Source organism: Salminus brasiliensis, chromosome 17 (genome assembly GCF_030463535.1).
Source record: "Salminus brasiliensis chromosome 17, fSalBra1.hap2, whole genome shotgun sequence".
Lineage (NCBI taxonomy): Eukaryota > Metazoa > Chordata > Actinopteri > Characiformes > Bryconidae > Salminus > Salminus brasiliensis.
In genome coordinates, this window is record NC_132894.1 from 23,394,373 (window position 1) to 23,414,643 (window position 20,271).

The following is a 20,271-nucleotide window of genomic DNA, read 5'->3' on the forward strand; positions in this document are numbered from 1 at the left end:
ATATTAGGGTAAAATGCACCATCATGCCCATCCCGACAAGGGAGTTGGATGCCTGCTCTAGCCAAACACCACTGGTACAGCAAAAAAGCCTGTGGAGTACTTGGGTACCATGATTACATGATACATCATTGTGAAAAAGAGTTTTCAGAAACGTCCTTGGTGTTTATGACTGGGAATGAAAGACAGGCATAAAGGGAAAGTCTAATTTCAGTGTTGTGTTCTCTGCCTTTTAACCACCTAAGGATGTTTCTGGAGACTTATGTTTTTTTTAATAAAATATCATTTTATCCTTTTATTTAAAAAAAATCTGAATTTAATTCATGTTTAATTAAAAAAAACCATGAAATTACAAAATAGAAAAAACATGTTATTGAGAAAGCAAGAGAGAGAAACAAGTATGTTTTGCCTTAGTAGACATCATCTACTGAGAACACACGTCTGCACACTCATAGCATTATTAATGTTTAGTAGATTAATTTAGCATATTGCAAAACAAAAGAAAAAATCCAATGTAATGCTACATAAAGTAAAACTACATGTTATCTAAAATATGTAGTACATGCCAAATATTTTATTCACCTTTGTTGTAGAGGACATTAACTTATTTGCACTTAGAAACCAATATAATTGTCATGGCGTGTACGGCCCGACCAAGAGGGATGAACACTCGCAGAGATGGATACAAAGCAAGCGGGTTTATTAAACAAAACGAACAAAAACACAAGGGGTATGAAAAACGTGAGCAGCAACTAGGGGTTAAACAAGAAACAGAACCAGAATGTGACAACCAAAATGGCGAACACAACAAACCTGGGACTGGGAGGAGCCGGGAGCTGAGCTAGAGTTAAAGAGATACAATGGGGAAAAGCAAGTAGGGAACTAGAATGAAAACCCACAGGCCGAGCCCTGGGCTTTGGGGAATTAAAGCAAGCCGTGCTCTATTAACTAAAGAGGGGTAGCAGGATAACCAGCCACTAGACAAAATAGCAAGGCCGACCTAACCTGGATGTGCAGCGTGCTACCTTAAACGTAGGTCGCCTTGGAACCTGAGCAGGAAGCGAACGTACCTCGCTTGCCACGAGAGTTGACTGGAGACCTACTCCTGAACGTGAGTCGTGAACTAGAGCCGACCTGAACTGGCTGTGCAGCGTGCTGCCTTGAACGTGGGTCGCCTTGGAACCTGAGCAGGAAGCGAACCTACCTCACTTGCCACAAGAGTTGACTGGAGAACTGCTCCTGAACATGCCAGTAACGCGTGAGGAACCTCAGGGTGTTCTAGAGATTCCAACTGAGTCAATTCATGGCAGTGAATAAATGGGGTTCAGTACTCCCAGTCCCAGGAGCAACACATGAACAATGAATCAACACAAACGAACGTGAAACAAACACACATGAACACAAATGAACATGAATCAACTCAAACAACCAGAAAACGAGGAGGAAGTCCTTATTTGGGCCTGTGGGCGGCGTCTCGGGATCGCCCCGGGAGAGGGCACGATGACAAGGGCCTGACAGTCCCCCCCCCCCAAGGAGGCGGCCGGGCGGGGACACCCTGGTCGCCGGCCAACAATTTGCAGAGCATGAACAGCCACTGGGGAACCCAGCCAGCCAGGAGTGCCAAAATGCGACCGCCAACGATGCGAGGGCGCAGCACGAGTGGAGGGGCAAATTTCTTGTGGGCGACCACAGGGTCTGGGGGCCTTGGACCTTGGGTGAGACACGGGTGTGAGGTGATAAGTGCCCACCCCATCGATTCGCTGTCTGGCGGTACCATCGAGAAGGTGGCTGCAGGCTGCATGACAAGGCTAGGATACGTGACTAGGCTATGGGCTATGGGATAGGCCGGCCCCTCTCCGCTAGCTACTGGCCCCCAGTCCCCCGGTGCCTGGTGAAGGTAGGGCGACCTAAGAGCTGGTCGAGCCGAATGGCAAGTGCTATGAGCTCATCCAGCTCGTCTCGATACACCAACTCTCGCTGCAAACGGGGGCTCAATCCGTTGCGGAACAGGGCCACCAGGGCGGCTTGGCTCCACCCACTACGCACAGCTAGGGTGCAGAACTCTAGCACATAGTGAGCATAGTGAACCTGCTCTCATCTGTGAAGAGCACAGGGCGCCAATGACGAATAGAATTGAAAGGATCTATCAGCTATATATTTGCTTGGGTAACTGCATAATTGTATCAGCCGTACCTTCGAAAAGCTCACTTTCACGTCTCAAAATTTCAGTTACCAGAGGAAATACAAGAGAGGATGCAAAGGATGACACATAGCGGAGAGTGGGGACACAGATTCATCCTTTTATGAAAATGAGATAAAATTGAAATAAAATGCAGTTTTATTGGCTGGACAATGAATACATATATTCAGATACTCAGAAACTTTCTCCTGTATATCAATAACTTGCTCTTTTAAAAATTCAGACAGAATAGTGCAATTTATGTGCTCAGTTTTTTTTCAGTATGTCACGAGACAGGAAGAAGAAAACAGATGATATCTAATAAAAATGTGTATGTGCAAATATGTGAAATTTGTGTTTAATTAAGATCTAGAAGAAGAAAAACTCTGAGGTAGAGTATGACCAAGTGTGAGAGAATTTTGGAGAATTGTAGTGTATTTGGCTCGAATCCTCTCTCAGGCTACCATGGAGTCTAATCAAGATGCTGAGCATCTCTCTTCAATCATCTACACAACATCACGAAAGAAATACTACAAGAATTTGGGTCCTTATCTTCTTAACAGTAAGACGTATTTATTAGTCACTGCGTGAAAGTTGGCTTTAAGAAATAGTTGGATTAGGTTAAAAAGAAAAAAGAGAAAAGTAACATCCCTGGCCAGGGAAACTGAAAACATTAGACAGTCTCATAAAATAGAAAGAGGAATAAAGAAGGGAAATAAAAGAGAAATGAGAATATAAGAAGTGAGAAACAGAGATATAGGAATACAAAGGGAAAAAAAGAAAGAAGAGTTTAAGAGAAAGAAAACCACAGACTTGGACAAAGCCATCTGAGAGGTGGTTTTAGACTAGCCTAAAATCCTGGACAATCACTAGGTAAAGATCACGGCTCATCCACTTTCGCTCCCTGCTCCTCCCAGTCCCAGGTCTGTTGTGTTCACCGTTTGGTTTGTCACGTTCTGTTTGAGTTCCAGTTTTGTCCCTTAGATTGCTGCACCTTGTTTGTTACGTATCTTGTTTTGTACTCCCTTTGTGTTTGAATAAATTTTGCTTAGAACCATCTCTGCAAGTGTTCACCCTGTCTCTGTCTTGCCATACACTCCATGATAAATTACAGATGCATGTGAATTACAGGGTGTGTGAATTGTATGTGAAGGTTTCTGTGATTGTGCTAGCTTTCATATAGAATAAGATTTAGGTTGGGTTGAGAGATGAGATTTAGAAATTTATAAGGAAATATATTTTGTCTTTTCCTGTTAAATCTTATAAGCCTTTTTTGCGGGATGTTTCTGAAATCATTACAACAAAGGAGGACTTTATAAATTCCAAAAAAAGCAGAAGGGCCTTTAATATAAACTATGAGCCTCTTTTCAAGGGACTTGGACTAAATTGGCTAAAATATATGATCCCCCAAAAAAGGACTTTTAGAATTCTGAAGAAAAGTGAACACTGAAAACATTTTGTGTGCACAAACATGGTGTTAAAAAAACTTTTTTATTAGAAGATTTAAGATGTCAATACAGTAAAATGAACTGAAAACTTTATATTGATGATACATGTATGATCTGACATTCTACAGGTGATATAATTATAACTTGTTTAAAGGAGAAAAACAACTGAGTAAAACAACCTACATGTTGACAGATATCGTGCATATGCTTTTTTTGTGCTGTTAAAAGGACCTAGTGGGTTTATGTGATATTAATTATTAAAGTTTGTTTCTTTCTTATCCACCTTGGGTGTGTGAGAGTTGAAGAGGAGAAAGAATGGGCTACAGAGAAGGCAGCTGCCCAGTGCATCACACAGATTGAGACCAATGTCAGTGGGGGCTGCTCCTGACTCCACTTTTGGTCAGGCCAGTGCGATTTTATCCACAAACTCTTTTACCAGATAACTGCATTCTACATATACAGTTCTTATTGTTGATACTCATTTAGTCTGCTTTCATTTATGCACTAATATAATATATTATATAAAATATTTTTTGATTGATTGATTTTTAATGAAGTTCATTTATTTGTTTATGTGTATACTAGATGCTGTAGTCATTTAAACACATCTAAACACTGTTGAGAGTTGCAGATCTTTCTTTTCTTGTCTGTTCAGTTTATTCTGATTTTAGACTGTTTGATGATTTGAGGTGCATGGATGTAAGAATTAGGTGATAAATAGGCGGTTGTCTTGCTGCGAATAGGAATACATTTGGATGGTCCCTCAGGGTGCATGTGGTTTTTGAATAACCCTTTAATTAAAGACATTGCAAAGATATCTGAAAAATGGCATAAGTCCTGGCCTGACATTGATCAATTATGGCCAATGGAGGGGACCCTTAACCCAGATGTTATTAAAACAATGCAGGTGCTTGTGTCCACGTATAAGGCGGATCAAAAGAATAGAAAGAAGGGAGAGAGACATAAGAAAGAGACAGGTACAGCTTGGTGTTCTCCAGTTGTTTAACAGGGGGGACAGGAACTGATAAAAGCTGTAAAAGTGTGACAGAGGCATAAAGAACTGAATAATAGAAGAGGACAAATGGGAGGCTTTAAGAAAGATAAAAGAAAGAAGTATAGATCATTCTCTTTTGTGCTTGGATAAATCTACCACACCAGAATGCAGAAAAGCAGTGGAGAATTAATTAAAGGACTGGCAGATACAGTAAGAGAAGCATACAGCATACAAATGTGTCAGATTTACTTTAGAAGTTGCCTACTCTTGAGGATCCTTGGATTTTGAAGTTGGGAGAGAATATGGTTGGAATACAGCCTGCCATAAGAGATTAGGAGATTAACCTTCTTGGGGTTCCAGCTATGGAAGAGATTCATCAGAAAGCGGGGCTTTATCGCTATGTGGGGACGAAGCCCCCTTTTCTGAAATTTGGGAACTACTAAGAAGCCAGCACCCTGAGATCTAAGTAATCTTGATGGTTCGTAATATGTAATAAGATCCCGCAGGTACTCAGGAGCGAGAGCTTAGAGGTATCTTTGAATTCTAGTCTATTCTAGTCTATTCAAACTAGCTAAGGGTAGGGTTGCAGCGGTAACAGGTTTCACCGTATACCACGGTAATAAAAAAGGTTATTATACCATGTGCGTTTGCTTATTACCGGTACTAAAGAAAAAAGGCAAGCCTGCTGAGAATCTCACCCGTGCATGCGCAGCTGCGCTCCGCCTCGTCCGCCCCTATAAATTATATATATATATATATATATATATATATATATATATATATATATATATATATATATATATATACTGCTCAAAAAAATAAAGAGAACACTCAAATAACACATGAATGAATGAAATATTCTCATTGAATACTTTGTTCTGTACAAAGTTGAATGTGCTGACAACAAAACCACACAAAAATCATCAATGGAAATCAAATTTATTAACCAATGGAGGCCTGGATTTGGAGTCACACACAAAATTAGTGGAAAGTGGAAAAACACACTACAGGCTGATCCAACTTTGATGTAATGTCCTTAAAACAAGTCAAAATGAGGCTCAGTATTGTGTGTAGCTTCCACGTGCCTGTATGACCTCCCTACAATGTCTGGGCATGCTCCTGATCAGGTGGTGGATGGTCTCCTGAGGGATCTCCTCCCAGACCTGGACTAAAGCATCCGCCAACTCCTGGACAGTCTGTGGTGCAACGTGACGTTGGTGGATGGAGCGAGACATGATGTCCCAGATGTGCTCAATCGGATTCAGGTCTGGGGAACGGGCGGGCCAGTCCGTAGCTTCAATGCCTTCATCTTGCAGGAACTGCTGACACACTCCAGCCACAAGAGGTCTAGCATTGTCCTGCATTAGGAGGAACCCAGGGCCAACCGCACCAGCATATGGTCTCACAAGGGGTCTGAGGATCTGGCGAGCACATGTGCAGCCCTCCGAACCCACTGCCAAACTGGTCATGCTGAAGGATATTGCAGATCGCTCTCTACGGCGTCTCCAGACTCTGTATCTCTGTATTCCTGAATCTGTCACATGTGCTCAGTGTGAACCTGCTGGTGTGGGGTGGCATTTCTTTGGAGGGCCGCACAGCCCTCCATGTGCTCGCCAGATCCTCAGACCCCTTGTGAGACCATATGCTGGTGCGGCTGGCCCTGGATTCCTCCTAATGCAGGACAATGCTAGACCTCATGTGAGGAGCACAGGGCGCCAGTGGCAAATTTGCCAATCCTGGTGTTCTCTGTGAGCACAACCCCCATCTGTGGACGTCGGGCCCTCATACCATCCTCATGGAGTCGGTTTCTAACCGTTTGTGCAGACACATGCACATTTGTGGCCTGCTGGAGGTAATTTTGCAGGGCCCTGGCAGTCCCCCTTCCTGTTCCTCCTTGCACAAAGGCGGAGGTAGCAGTCCTGCTGCTGGGTTGTTGCCCTCCTATGGCTCCTCCACATCTCCTGGTGTACTGGCCTGTCTCCTGGTAGCGCCTCCAGCCTCTGGACACTACGCTGACAGACACAGCAAACCTTCTTGCCACAGCTCACATTGATGTGCCATCCTGGATGAGCTGCACTACCTGAGCCACTTGATTGGGTTGTAGAGTCCCGTCTCATGCTACCACGAGTGTGAAAGCACCACCAACATTCAAAAGTGATCAAAACATCAGCCAGAAAGCATAGGTACTGAGAAGTGGTCTGTGGTCCCCACCTGCAGAACCACTCCTTTATTGAGTGTGTCTTGCTAATTGCCAATAATTTCCACCTGTTGTCTATTCCATTTGCACAACAGCATGTGAAATTGATTGTCAATCAGTGTTGCTTCCTAAGTGGACAGTTTGATTTCACAGAAGTTACTTGGAGTTATACTGTGTTGTTTAAGTGTTCCCTTTATTTTTTTGAGCAGTGTACATTAAACCCACATCTGTCATACCATCCATCCATACAGGTGTAATTATAATATATATTACATGGTATTAATACATATAATGAACTATAACTATAATATTAATAACTATAATATTATAGTAAATTACATTTTAATGAAGAGAGTGAAATGTTGCAACTGTGCTCCTAAAAGGGGCAATTATTGAAATGTAATAAAAATATTTTTGATTGACTGTCACCACTCTCCCCTACCCCTAAGCTCTGGGTGGCATTTTTTACTGATCTTCAGAAGGCTCTTCAGAAAACCACTTTGGCCCTGCATAAATGAGCTAGAATGTTTACTTTTTCCAATTTCTTGATATTGCATTGACCTGCTATTTGTGCAGTTGAGTTTTTTCTTATGACTGCTGAAACCATATGCTTCTTTGACTAGTTAGATTAGTGTTTCTCTCTTTGTACTCTAATATCGGAGTGTTGTTAGATGCACTGTAGCCTACTTAGACTGTCAACAAGACGTTTTCTTTTGTGGGGGTTTATTGTTTATATAGTTAGTTGTTTTGGGGTTTGTGGGGCTCATGCAGCCACCTGATGTGTGAAGCTTTGATTTCTTTTTCTAAACCGCTAGTTGACCATTACTACTAATAGTAATAACACCAATATTGTTGAGAATCCTAAATTAATTTCATGGAAAGTGATTTATGACCCAGCGAAAAGAGGTCCTCGTGCATTTAAAGAGTCTTTGGGCCGAGAACATATTTTTATAGGATACGCTGTTAAAACTACGGGTACCGTGATTATGAGACAATGGAAAATGGAGTCCCTTTCAGGCATTGTTCCACTGAAGGTAGATTTGTATTGGTGACAGGTGAGCCACAGCCCATGTCTTTTACTTTTTTGAACACCTATGGCCTGAATCATGATAATGATGATCCCCATTTTATCAGGAAGGTTCTCTGCTTTCCACACAGCATCCATCTTACCACACATCTCATAATAGTGGGATTTTAATTTTGTGATGGATATCAAGATATGGACAAATCTTAATTGAGGCCCAATTATGCTGCTAGTAATGTGTTAAAATATTTCATTAAGAATATAAACTTAGAAAAGAATGACTTTCCTTGTGATTCTAAAAGAAGCACTTAAGGCATATCTGAGAGATTGTGTCATATCATACTAGGCCCATAAGAAAAAGTGTGACATGGCCGAACAAAACAATAAACATCAAAAATAAAAACATTAGCTTCTTACCCTGGATAAAGAGAACTCACTGAACCCCACACCTGAAAAACAAAAGAATTGTTAGCACTTAACAAACATGAATAATATCATCTAATATGAGAAAGGCTCTTATACTTGTAAAAGACTATTTGAATTTTGGCATAAAGCGCACAAATTATTCACTTATCAGCTATGACTTTATGAAGTTACAAAATGATTGTTTGATCCTTACAAGTAGATCAGAGTCAGGGGGACCTCTTTTTGCCACATGATGATATAAACCAAATATGTGTAGATTATTATGAAATGCTCTATTTGTGTGTCACATGTGGCACTAGAGGTTATGATTGAGTTCCTGGCAAATTGTACTCTTCGGACAATAACTCTGGATGAGCAAAATATCTAAATGCTTAGATTAGGAGAATTTAAGACTACAATTTCATACCTTAAAGATGGTAAATCCTCAGGACTTAATGGGTTTGGTAGTGGGTCTTTACAAGGAATTCAGTAATTTATTGGTGCCTTTTTTGTGTAAAATGTATGAGTATAAAACGTGAGGTTTATTCCTATAGTATCTCCCATTTACATACAGATCAGAAAATTGTATCCATATCCTTAGCCATTTTGAAGTGCTGTGATTGGTAATCTGATTCTCCCAGACCTGTCTGGATTTATTACTCTCAATGGATTTATTACTCTCAATTCAGACAATATATTTTCAATATCATTTATTCATATAATTTACTGAAGATACCGGTTTTATCTCTCGATGCTGACAAAGCAGTTGGCCGTATAGAATGGCCTTATTTATGTTTGGTTTTTAATCAATTCTAGTTGGGGGAAAACTTTATTTTGGATTAAACTGCTCTATACTAATCCCGCCGCTAAAATAATGCCAAATAAAATGCTTTCCAGGGATTGTTTATTTAGCTGTACTAGGCAAAGATGTTCCCTAAGTCCATCTTTGTTGGCACTGGCTATTGAACCTCTTGCTAAAACTATTAGATCATATCCCAGTATTTAAGGTTATAATACGAAAGACACCACAAATAAAACTGCCTTGTACAATTTTAAAATTTCTCTCAGATATGCTAAACATAAATGTGCTAAGTAAGTAATTTTATAAAATAATGTTAATTAAGGGGGTGGGTATTATACAGCCCATGTCATTTAAATGAGTTCATATAGATTTTATTTAATTGGGTACCAAGGTAGATGAGGGACCATTCCTCTCTATTTGAGATTAACTTGGATTTCACTCATTGATAAGGTCCTTATCAATGGGGATAGATAATTGGTTAGAAATGGAGAGAGGTGGTTGTAATCCATTTCATATTAGGGCAATATTGTTGTCCCTTACCTCTTTATATAAATGCTATTATAACATCAACCCGGTCCTACACTGTACGATTCGTATTTGGAGACAAATTGAACATTTTTTTTTTAATCTTTTGCTACGCCTATTGCAAACAATCCATCATTTGTCTCATCAATCCTGTACAAAACATTTAAGGCATGGGCGTACCAGGGTATTTGACAGCTTATTACAACAGATATCCCTAGCTTGTTTTCAACAGTTGCACATTAGATACGGTTTACATAGCTCTAATGTTATTAGATACCAACAACTCAGGGATTATGTTACTAAGCATACTTCAGGCTAAGCTTTTTCCCTACACCATGGAATCTATGTGGGAACTACTGTAGTATCTTCATTAGCTATGCAGATGTTCTTAGACCTGAAGGAATGGTATGGAGTTTAGGAATAATATAGTGAGGCCCATGGGTTAGACTTAGGAAAGGAGAGCTAGATCCATTCCCAGGCCTAATTTGGTAAACTGTACATAGACTAAACAAATATAGGAGATTGTTTAGATTGGATATACTTTCCATTGTATTTGACAGGGATGTTAAGGGGATCCAGCTGTCTTTAAGCTCAAGTAACAAGCTCAAGGAACTTCAGCTCAAGAAACATCAGTGTCAGATCGCACCATCCGTCATTGTTTGAGCCAAAGTGGACTTCATGGGAGACGACCAAGGAGGGCACCATTGTTAAAACAAATCATTAAAAAGCCAGACTGGAATTTGCCAAACTACATGTTGACAAGCCCCAGAGCTTCTGGGAGAATGTCCTATGGACAGATGAAACTTTGCCAAGGCACATCAGCGCTTAGTTCACAGATGGAAAAATGAAGCATATCAAGAAAAGAACACTGTCCCTACTATGAAATATGGGGGAGGCTCTGTTATGTTCTGGGGCTGCTTTGCTGCATCTGGCACAGGGTGTCTTGAATCTGTGCAGGGTACAATGAAATCTCAAGACTCTCAAGATTCTAGAGAGAAATGTGCTGCCCAATGTCAGAAAGCTTGAACTCAGTCGCAGGTCATGGGTCTTGCAACAGGATAATGACCCAAAACACAGCTAAAAACTCATGAATGGCTAAGAGGAAAACATTGGCCTATTCTGAAGTGGCCTTCTATGAGCCCTGACCTAAATCCTATTGAGCATCTTTGGAAGGAGCTGAAACATGCCATCTGGAAAAGGCACCCTTAAAACCTGAGACAACTGGAGCAGTTTGCTGATGAGTGGGCCAAAATACCTGCTGAGAGGTGCAGAAGTCTCATTGACAGTTACAGGAATCATTTGATTGCAGTGATTACCTCAAAAGGTTGTGCAACAAAATATTAAGTTAAGGGTACCATCATTTTTGTCCAGGTCTGTTTCATGAGTTTCTTTTTTAAAATAATTCTGTTAAAGCATGGTTCAAAATCAATGTTGGATTTTCATTTGTTCATTTTCATAGAATTTCTTTTTATTATTACTTTTGTCAGATTCAAGTTATTTCTGTGACCACTGTGGGTTTTTCTTTCATTAACTGAGGGGTACCAACAATTTTGTCCACGTGTGTACACTATATTGTCAAAAGTATTCAAATATTATAACAGCTTCAACTCTTCTGGGAAGGTTTAGGAGTGTGTTTATAGGAATTTTTGAAGCACATTTGTGAGGTCAGACACTGATGTTGGCTGAGAAGGCCTGGCTTGCAGTCTCCGCTCTAATTGATCCCAAAGGTGTTCTATTGGGTTGAGGTCAGAACTGTGCAGGCCAGTCAAGTTCTTCTACATCAAACTCGCTCATTCATGTCTTTTTGGAGCCAGCCAAACTCTGTACACATGACACTGGATTTAGGGAATAGCATTTAGCTCCTTAATTTATTACAGACTCACTGTGTGAAGATGTATCAGAAGAATGAAACTAAAAAAACAAAGTAAAAGATTTTTTCAGACATATGCATTAAAGAAAAAATCACTGATCACTAACCTGCGGCTGTTTATCCAAGCAGCCGCATGTGAAAAGCTATCACAGCTAGCATAAAATTGAGGCTCAAACCTAACATTGTTTTCCCTTTCTCCTGAAAATTTTAATTTTTTCTCCTGAAAATTACATATAACTAGATGACATATCAAACAACATAATTTCCACTTACAAGCAATGCCTCCGCTGGCACATGAACAGGATGGCTACTGAACAACAGCTCTACACATGAACGTACGCATTCAACTTCCTACTTCAGTATAAACAGGAGGTACAAAAAATATATATACACAAATATTCCCTGGGGTGAATGCCAGTTTTAAATTTCTTCCTAGACTGAGCCCTATGTTTTTGCACAATGAAGGCAAACCCCTGCTCCTGTACAAGATATATTCCGCCATTCCCATTGTAATTGACATCATAGGTAGACCTCAACTATGAGAGACAAAATTAGAAAAAAAAATCACATTGTCTGATTTTTAAAGAATTTATTTGCAAAAAATGGTGGAAAATAAGTATTTGGTCAATAACAAAAGTTCATCTCAATACTTTGTTATATATCCCTTGTTGGCAATGACAGAGGTAAATGTTTTCTGTAAGTCTTCACAAGGTTGGCACACACTGTTGCTGGTATGTTGGCCCATTTCCTTCATGCAGATCTCCTCTAGAGCAATGATGTTTTGGGGCTGTCGGCGGGCAACACAGACTTTCAACTCCCTCCGAAGGTTTTCTATGGGGTTGAGATCTGGAGACTGGCTAGGCCACTCCAGGACCTTGAAATGCTTCTTACGAAGCCACTCCTTTGTTGCCCTGGCAGTGTGCTTGGGATCATTGTCATGCTGAAAGATCATTGTCATTACTGACGGTAGCGCTTGTAACGTTGGTCCCAGCTTTCTGCAGGTCATTCACTAGGTCCCCCCGTGTGGTTCTGGGATTTTTGCTCACCGCTCTTGTGATCATTTTGACCCCACGGGGTGAGATCTTGCGTGGAGCCCCTGATCGAGGGAGATTAGCAGTGGTCTTGTAGGTCTTCCATTTTCTGATTATTGCTCCCACAGTAGATTTCTTCACACCAAGCTGCTTGGCTATTGCAGATTCAGTCTTCCCAGCCTGGTGCAGGTCTACAATTTTTTTCTGGTGTCCTTCGACAGCTTTTTTGTCTTCACCATAGTGAAGAGTTTGGAGTGTGACTGTTTGAGGTTGTGGGCAGGTGTCTTTTATACTGTTAACGAGTTCAAACAGGTGCCATTAATACAGGTAATGAGTGGAGGACAGAGAAGTTACAGGTCTGTGACAGCCAGAAATCTTGCTTGTTTGTAGGTGACCAAATACTTATTTTCCACCTCCATATTTGCAAATAAATTCTTTAAAAATCAGACAATGTGATTTTTAGAATTTTTTTCATTTTGTCTCTCATAGTTGAGGTCTACCTATGATGTCAATTACAGGCCTCTCTCATTTTTTAAGTGGGAGAACTTGCACAATTGGTGACTGACTATATACTTCCACCCCCCACTGTATATAAATAAAAACATCAATAAAAACTACCTAGAACACCTAAAAATTGCATTTGTTACCTGTCCCCACTCTCTAACTATACATTTTACCATGAAATATAATTATTTATTAAGTTTTTTTTTTGCATTGTTGTGTGACTCAAATCCCATCTATGCTTGAAAATATTTTTTTCATAAAAATCTATAATATTTAACTAGGAAGTTAAAATACACATTTTAGTTATGTCCCTAGGTTTTATATATATTGAGCCCAGTATTCTGATCCAAACTTGACTGGATGTAGTGTGTGGGCTCAGAATGCAGTATTGTGGCTGATTATAGAAATGATCTGTGCATGTGATGGAGGAATGACCAGTGCAGGGGAGGAATGAAACTACAATTAATTTTAATGGAAGGTTCCCAACCGAATTTTGCAACCTTAGTTGTACAACAACCAAATGATAGAATGTATTTAGAAAGCTAATAGAAATATGTTAAATGCAATATGCAAGACATGATTGCATTGCAGTATTATTGCACGAAAATCTTCTTACCAAGTTACAAAGTACATTATAACAACTTTAATGTGTTATTTAATGTGATGCACATGTGTGTTTTAGGCAACATAATCAAGGGCAGAGAAGACGAAAAAAACAAAAAAAAAAACTAAAGAATCTTCAGAAGCAAATTAAAGAATTACAGATTCTGTTGAAGAAACAAGCCAAAAAAATGTTCATTCCTGTTACCTGATTATTAAAAAATTAAATAAAGATAAACCTTTTTTTTCAAATTATGTTTGGTCCATCATTTAGCAATTTGTTTAATAAATTACATGAAGAAACAAAACTATACATTTCAAGACAAGCAATGGCATCCATTCAGTGGAATGACGCACAAGCTTCTACACTCTCTACACATTATGTCATATTTAGTTTTTCTTTTAAACTACTTTAAACCATTGTTCTTGCCTTGAAATGCATCTCTCTTCTGGGCACTTTTAATTATAATGTTTTATTACCACACATAAAACTATAATGTTAAATATTAACATGTGCTTGTGGTAATATCTGATGCATTGTCAGTAACAACAAGCAACAAGTGACTAGGCCTGTAAGCCCTCAGTTAAAGATGAGATTAGTAATAGATTCCTTGATGTTTCTGCTGTTTAAAAAACGCTATACAAATAAATTTGATTTCATTTCATTTTAATAATTTAACTGTCGAGTAATATAATGGCAGGCAACTCCAAGATAAACATTCATGTTTACAGATGTCCACATGTCAGCAGTGTTCGCTGTCTGGCGGTACCATCACGGAGGTGGCTGCAGGCTGCATGACAAGGCTAGGGTACGTGACTTGGCTAGGAACTATGGGATAGGCCGCCCCCACTCCGCTAGCTACCGGCCCCCCAGTACCCCGGGGCCTGGTGGAGGTAGGGCGACCTAAGAGCCGGTCAAGCCGAATGGCGAGTGCTATGAGCTCATCTAGCCCAAGGGACTCGCCTCGGCACGCCAACTCTCGCTGCAAACGGGTATTGCTATCTGGTTGTTAAGGTTACCCATGTGGATGCTGTAGTGTCACTAATTGGTTACTAGGTTGTTGCTATGGTATCCCATGTTGTAGGTATGGTGTTGCTAAGGGGTTGCTATGCTATCCTATGCAGAGTGTATAGTGTTGCTAATCGGTTTCTAGGTGGGTGATATGGTATCCCATGTGGTAAGTTGTTGCTATGGTATTACAACGTGGCTGCTATGGAATCCTTAGAGGTTGTCAAGGTGTTGCCTATTGACCCTATTAATGACACTATTATTTTTTTTTGCATTTAGAAAAATGAGGTCCATCAGTATAATTTCATATTTATCATATATATTATTATGTGACATGCTGGGTATACACCTAATAAAAACAACTTGGGATTTAATGGATTTTGTTTTAAACAATCTGCTCACGTCTCTCTTATCTCTTCCCAAAATTTATTGATTTGATTTGATTTTGTACACTGCCAGACACAGTGAAACAGGGTTCATCTTTTCTCTATGGATTTAGTGCAAATATCTGGTATATTATTATTATTATACAAATTCAATTTTACAGGGGTTATACAAGTTTGCATCAGTGTTAATCTGAGGCTTGTATTTATGGTCTGAGTGTGAAGTTCATCACAAGCTAATTTTTAGTCTTTGTTTCAAGCGTTAAGCTTATGCAGTGAACTCTCTGGAGAACGAGATAAAACAAAACATTGGAAAACATAAAAATGCAACAAAAAACTGATTACCCTATATTGGACTATACTGAGACAGTGGATGGTTCTTTAAAAAAAAAAAAACCTTCACATTATACCATATTTTAATCATGTGTTTGACTAAATTTGCACATGCAATTTTTTTTTCAGAGTTGCAATGGCTGCCCACTGCTCTGGGCACATGTGCTCACTGTCCACTCTGTGTGTTTCACTGATGTGTATGTGTGTGTTCTCTGCACGGGTGGGATAAAAGCAGAAGCCAAATTCCATCGGTGTCCGTCACAAATGGTATATATGCTTGTCTTGACTTGTCCTTTGTTGAGAAATAAAACATAATGGACCTTAGTTGTGTAGCCTGATAGTACCAGTGCAATTTTTTTTTCAGAGTTGCAATGGCTGCCCACTGCTCTGGGCACGTGTGCTCACTGTCCACTCTGTGTGTTTCACTGATGTGTATGTGTGTGTTCTCTGCATGGGTGAGATAAAAGCAGAAGCCAAATTCCATCGGTGTCCGTCACAAATGGTATATATGCTTGTCTTGACTTGTCCCTTGTTTAGAAATAAAACATAATGGACCTTAGTTGTGTAGCCTGATAGTACCATAGTAAATTTGGACATTTTAACCTCCCAAATGGTCAAATTGTATATACAACAAAGAGCGATGAAGCCTTGCTCTCTTATTATTCCATATGAAACTCCCAAATATTTATATATTTCCGGAACAAATCTATAGGTGATTTTGGCATCTATCAATGGAAGTAATTTTTTTCATCACAGGTTCATTAAAGGTAAAGGTGCACGTATTTGTCACTGTACAGTGTACACCGTACAGTGAAATGTGTCCTCCGCATTTAACCCATCTGTGGTAGTGAACACACACACACACACACACTAGTGAACTAGGGGCAGTGAGTACACACACACCCAGAGCAGTGGGCAACCAACTCCAGCGCCCGGTGAGCAGAGAGGGTAAAGGGCCTTGCTCAAGGGCCCAACAGTGGCAGCTTGCTGAGCCCGGGAATCGAACCCTGTTATCAATAGCCCGGTGCTCTAACCGCTGAGCCACCACTGCCACCAATTATTAACACTAATTACATTTTCTATTTTTGGTACAATTTAAGAAATCTGTTGTTTTTTTTTTGTTGTTGTTGAAAACAAATGTGAAATCTAAGTATGTAAATTGATCTACTATATTAAGCCACTTCAGAAGGTGGGTAGTAGTATTGGTGATTTGTATTTATTTACTGCATATCCTGAAATATCCCCAAATGTTTTAATTAGCTCTGATTTAGCTGGGATTTATTTGCTTAATTTTGTGATAAGCAAAATAACATCTTCAGAATAAAAAGATATCAGATCTACTGTTTCCCCACACGCTTTATAAAATCCTCATCCTGTAACCATTTATGCTGGAAGTGCCATCTTAAAGGGTCTTTTACTAGCTTATTATCCTCATATATTAGACAACATGGTGCATGATAACCCATTCGAAACCAAGAAATTAGCAATGCGAGAATATTTATTGTATGTACTAGAGCAGCATAAATAAGCCTTACCCTCAATATGTATTCCCTCCATATATCTAACAGACCTTATTCTTTAAATTTAATTAAAGATAAAATTAAAATAAATCAGATGTAAAATTATAAAACAGGTCGGCATCTATTATGTGACTGATCACAACCTGTGGACCTGTCCTTACTGTTTACTCTGTCCTATTGTGATTCCATAAACTTATGGATGTAACCGTAAAGCTGCTGCTTTGGTACAATTGCTAATGTATACAACAGAGGAGACAGGGGACATCTTTGGCGACATCATTGGTTGATTTCTACTGTAGTTTTATTGTATATTAGATATACCCACTTTCTGAAGTTTTCCCCAAACCTAATTTTTTCCAGTACACTGAATAGATAGGGCCATTCAACCCAATCGAAGGCCTTCTCTCCATCCAAGAACAGCAGCATATTCAGTACTCTTCTAACATTATGAAATCCCAGCCTTCCAGTTATAAATCTATTCTGATCTCTAAAAAATATTTCTGGCTTTGAATTTTAAATATGCTTTACTAAAATTTTACATATCATTTTAAGATCTGAATTTAACAGGCTTATTGGTCTATTGGTATACTTTCACATTTATTAGATGGTTTTCCTGGTTTTGGAAGTAATATAATCAGAGCACTGTTCATAGAAGGGGGAAGATTCCCATTATGAAAGGTGTCTAAAAACATTTCAGTTAGTGGTTTTAATAATTTTCTCTTAAATATTTTATATAAATCTATTGGCAAGCCACCTGGCCCTGTCCTTTTACCTGTTTCCATACCATCTATTATGCTTTTAAGTTCTTCTATGGTACTTTCAGACTCCAGAAACCCTTTGGATTCATCTGAGATGGATGGTATTACCAATCTTTCCATAAAAGTACTCAAATATTTTGGATCACTTCTGAATCGTTTTTCATAAAATGGTATTATTAATTTTCACTGGTTCTACAATAGCTACTTTGTTATTTATAATGGAAGTAATTGAATTTCTAGTTTCTAATTGTTTAATCTGCTATGCCAGTAGTTTGCCTGGTTTACCACCTTGATCATAAAATGACTGAGTTTTAAGAGACTTGCGGCTGCTCTAGAAGCAGAGAGTTTTTCATAATCAGCTCTCAAGGCCAATACTTCTATTTCTGTTTGTGGATTATTTTTCTGAAAAAAAAAAATCTTGAGCAGCTCTAATTTTACCTTACAAATACAGTCTTTTTTTTTTTTTTTTTTTTAGATTGTATAGCTTATTATATGTCTCATTAGAAAAGCTTTAAAAGCTTCCTACTTTGTGCAGGCAGATGTTTGTGTCACGAATGTCACATGAGCCATGAAGGGAGGAGCTCAACATGTGGCTTGTCTTTATTGTGTAATGACCTGACCAGGTGCTCACAGATGTAAAATAACCCCTCAAATGGGGTGACCGGCTTTTTCTCCGGACCTAAATTCCATAAAAAAACCCTATGGAATTCAGGTCTGGAGAAAGCGATGCTCACCCCATTTGAGGTACCACAGTCTCCAGGAGCCGTTCTCTAATGATGCGACCTCGATGAGCAGGAGCATTGTCGTCCATGAAGATGAAATTAGGTCTGTTATTGTTCATGCAGAGGCGCAGTGACTAGGTCTAATAACATTATTCAAGTAGTATGAGCTTATCACTGTACCACTCACAAAGTGTAGTGCATAAGTATTCGGCAGCTTTTGTCTTTAGGCAAAATGGGCCAAAAAAGAGATTTAACTGAAGGTAAGGAAGACTGAAACCCGACGACCACTGAACAAGACACATTTGCTGAAGTGTTTAGACTGGTCAAGGAAATATCTGAAGACAGATTTGGAAGGTGGAGATGGGGTACTGGTATGGGCTGGTATTATTTAAGATGAGCTGGTTGGACCTTTTCGGGTTGAAGATGGGCTCAAGATCAACTCCCAAGCCTACAGCCAGTTTTTAGAAGACACTTTCTTTAAGCAGTGGTACAAAAAAGAACTGGTTATGCCCGATCCCAATGCAACCTGACAGAGCTTGAGCGATTTTGCAAAAAGGAATTAAGCTATATTGCAATTTTCAGGCGTGCATGTCTGACTGAAACCTATCCGCACTCAGTGCTGATTGTGGCCACAGGTGCATGTAGTAAATACTGTCTTATAGGGAGTAAATATTTATGCAATTGCTTTTACATTATATCTTTTATTTATTTAACATTCGTTTTATTTATTTGACATTTACTTTGATATTACTTTTTTTTTCTTTCTTGTCAGAAAATCCTAATTGTTCTGATCATGATTCCTTGCATAAAATCAATAAAAGGGGAAACGGGGAACAGTATTTCCATGTAATGCCATTAGACCATCGGTGCATAAATTGTATTGCACTGTATCACTTTTTCTTCTTGCACTGGATCTCACTCTAACACCTGTGAATATCATTATTCTACCCAAAAACATTTTAACTAATAGTAATCAAATTCATATCTTAAGTTTGTCAGGGCATGGAAGCAAAGTAACTTCCAATGATGTGACATCACATGTACCCATGTTTTCTTGTTCTTCTTCTTCTGTTAACTGTAGTGTTCTTTATCTGACTCTGTTCTTAGGTTGCCAGCTATTCAGTATAAAGATTAATGTACACTGAGATTTGAGATTTTTGTACTGTCTGAAATACTTTTTTAGGTACCCATAGCTAATTTTGAAAGTAACCCAAAAAGCTGCATACCGTTAGGGAATGCATGAACCCTAAAACATGGCTGTTTATTATTTTTTTCAGATCACACTCAAGTTCACCTGGATATAAACATGGGTCTACTGCAATATAGAGAATAGGTATTAACCTTGTACAGTATGTTACATCGTGTATAGTTTACATTTAAACAGATCTTGTAATGCATTATGAATCTTTGATTCATGATTTGATTATTTTTTTCCCATATCAAGTCAAATCATACTATTACATATGTTAACCAATCATGAATGAATAGAAAAATATAAGATGCATTTTATTTAAGGAAAAAAAACAGTGCAACTATATAACATAACCTCTAATCAACTAATAAGATTTTTTTTTCTTGTTTTTACTTTAGGACTGTTGCCCACGGCTTAGAGACACATTATGAGTATGCAGTTCTATAGTTCTTAATGACTGGTTACACCCTGTACGATTTTGCCCAGTAAGGACTTGCTCCTCAGGCCAAATTGTGTGTGTGTGTGTGTTAGTAGTCCAACGGAGCCATAAGTAGCTGAAGTTCTTTAAAAGTGCTGCCATGGCGACCGACTTGCTCTGCCCGGTTCTTCACTACATTACTGAGGTTTTTCAGCTGCTTATAGCATGCCTTACACTTCTGATGCCTGTAATTAGAGAATAATTTTGCACACATAAATATGCACACACACAACACAAGGACGAATACAACTGTAACCTTATGAACACCCAGCAATATTAAACACAAAAAAGGACAGTCGA

General features: G+C 39.0%; 1 protein-coding gene across 4 annotated transcripts in view; it reads right to left on the bottom strand.

The window, feature by feature from the left end:
• Positions 1-15,729: 15,729 nt before the first annotated feature.
• Positions 15,730-20,271, bottom strand: part of katnb1 (katanin p80 (WD repeat containing) subunit B 1) — a 43,735-nt gene continuing 39,193 nt past the window's right edge. For all 4 annotated transcript variants that reach the window (XM_072659991.1, XM_072659992.1, XM_072659989.1 and 1 more), the window contains exon 20: positions 15,730-20,156. In XM_072659991.1, the coding sequence (XP_072516092.1) occupies positions 20,021-20,156 (136 nt within the window). In that variant the 3' untranslated portion in view covers positions 15,730-20,020. The remainder of the gene's footprint in view (positions 20,157-20,271) is intronic.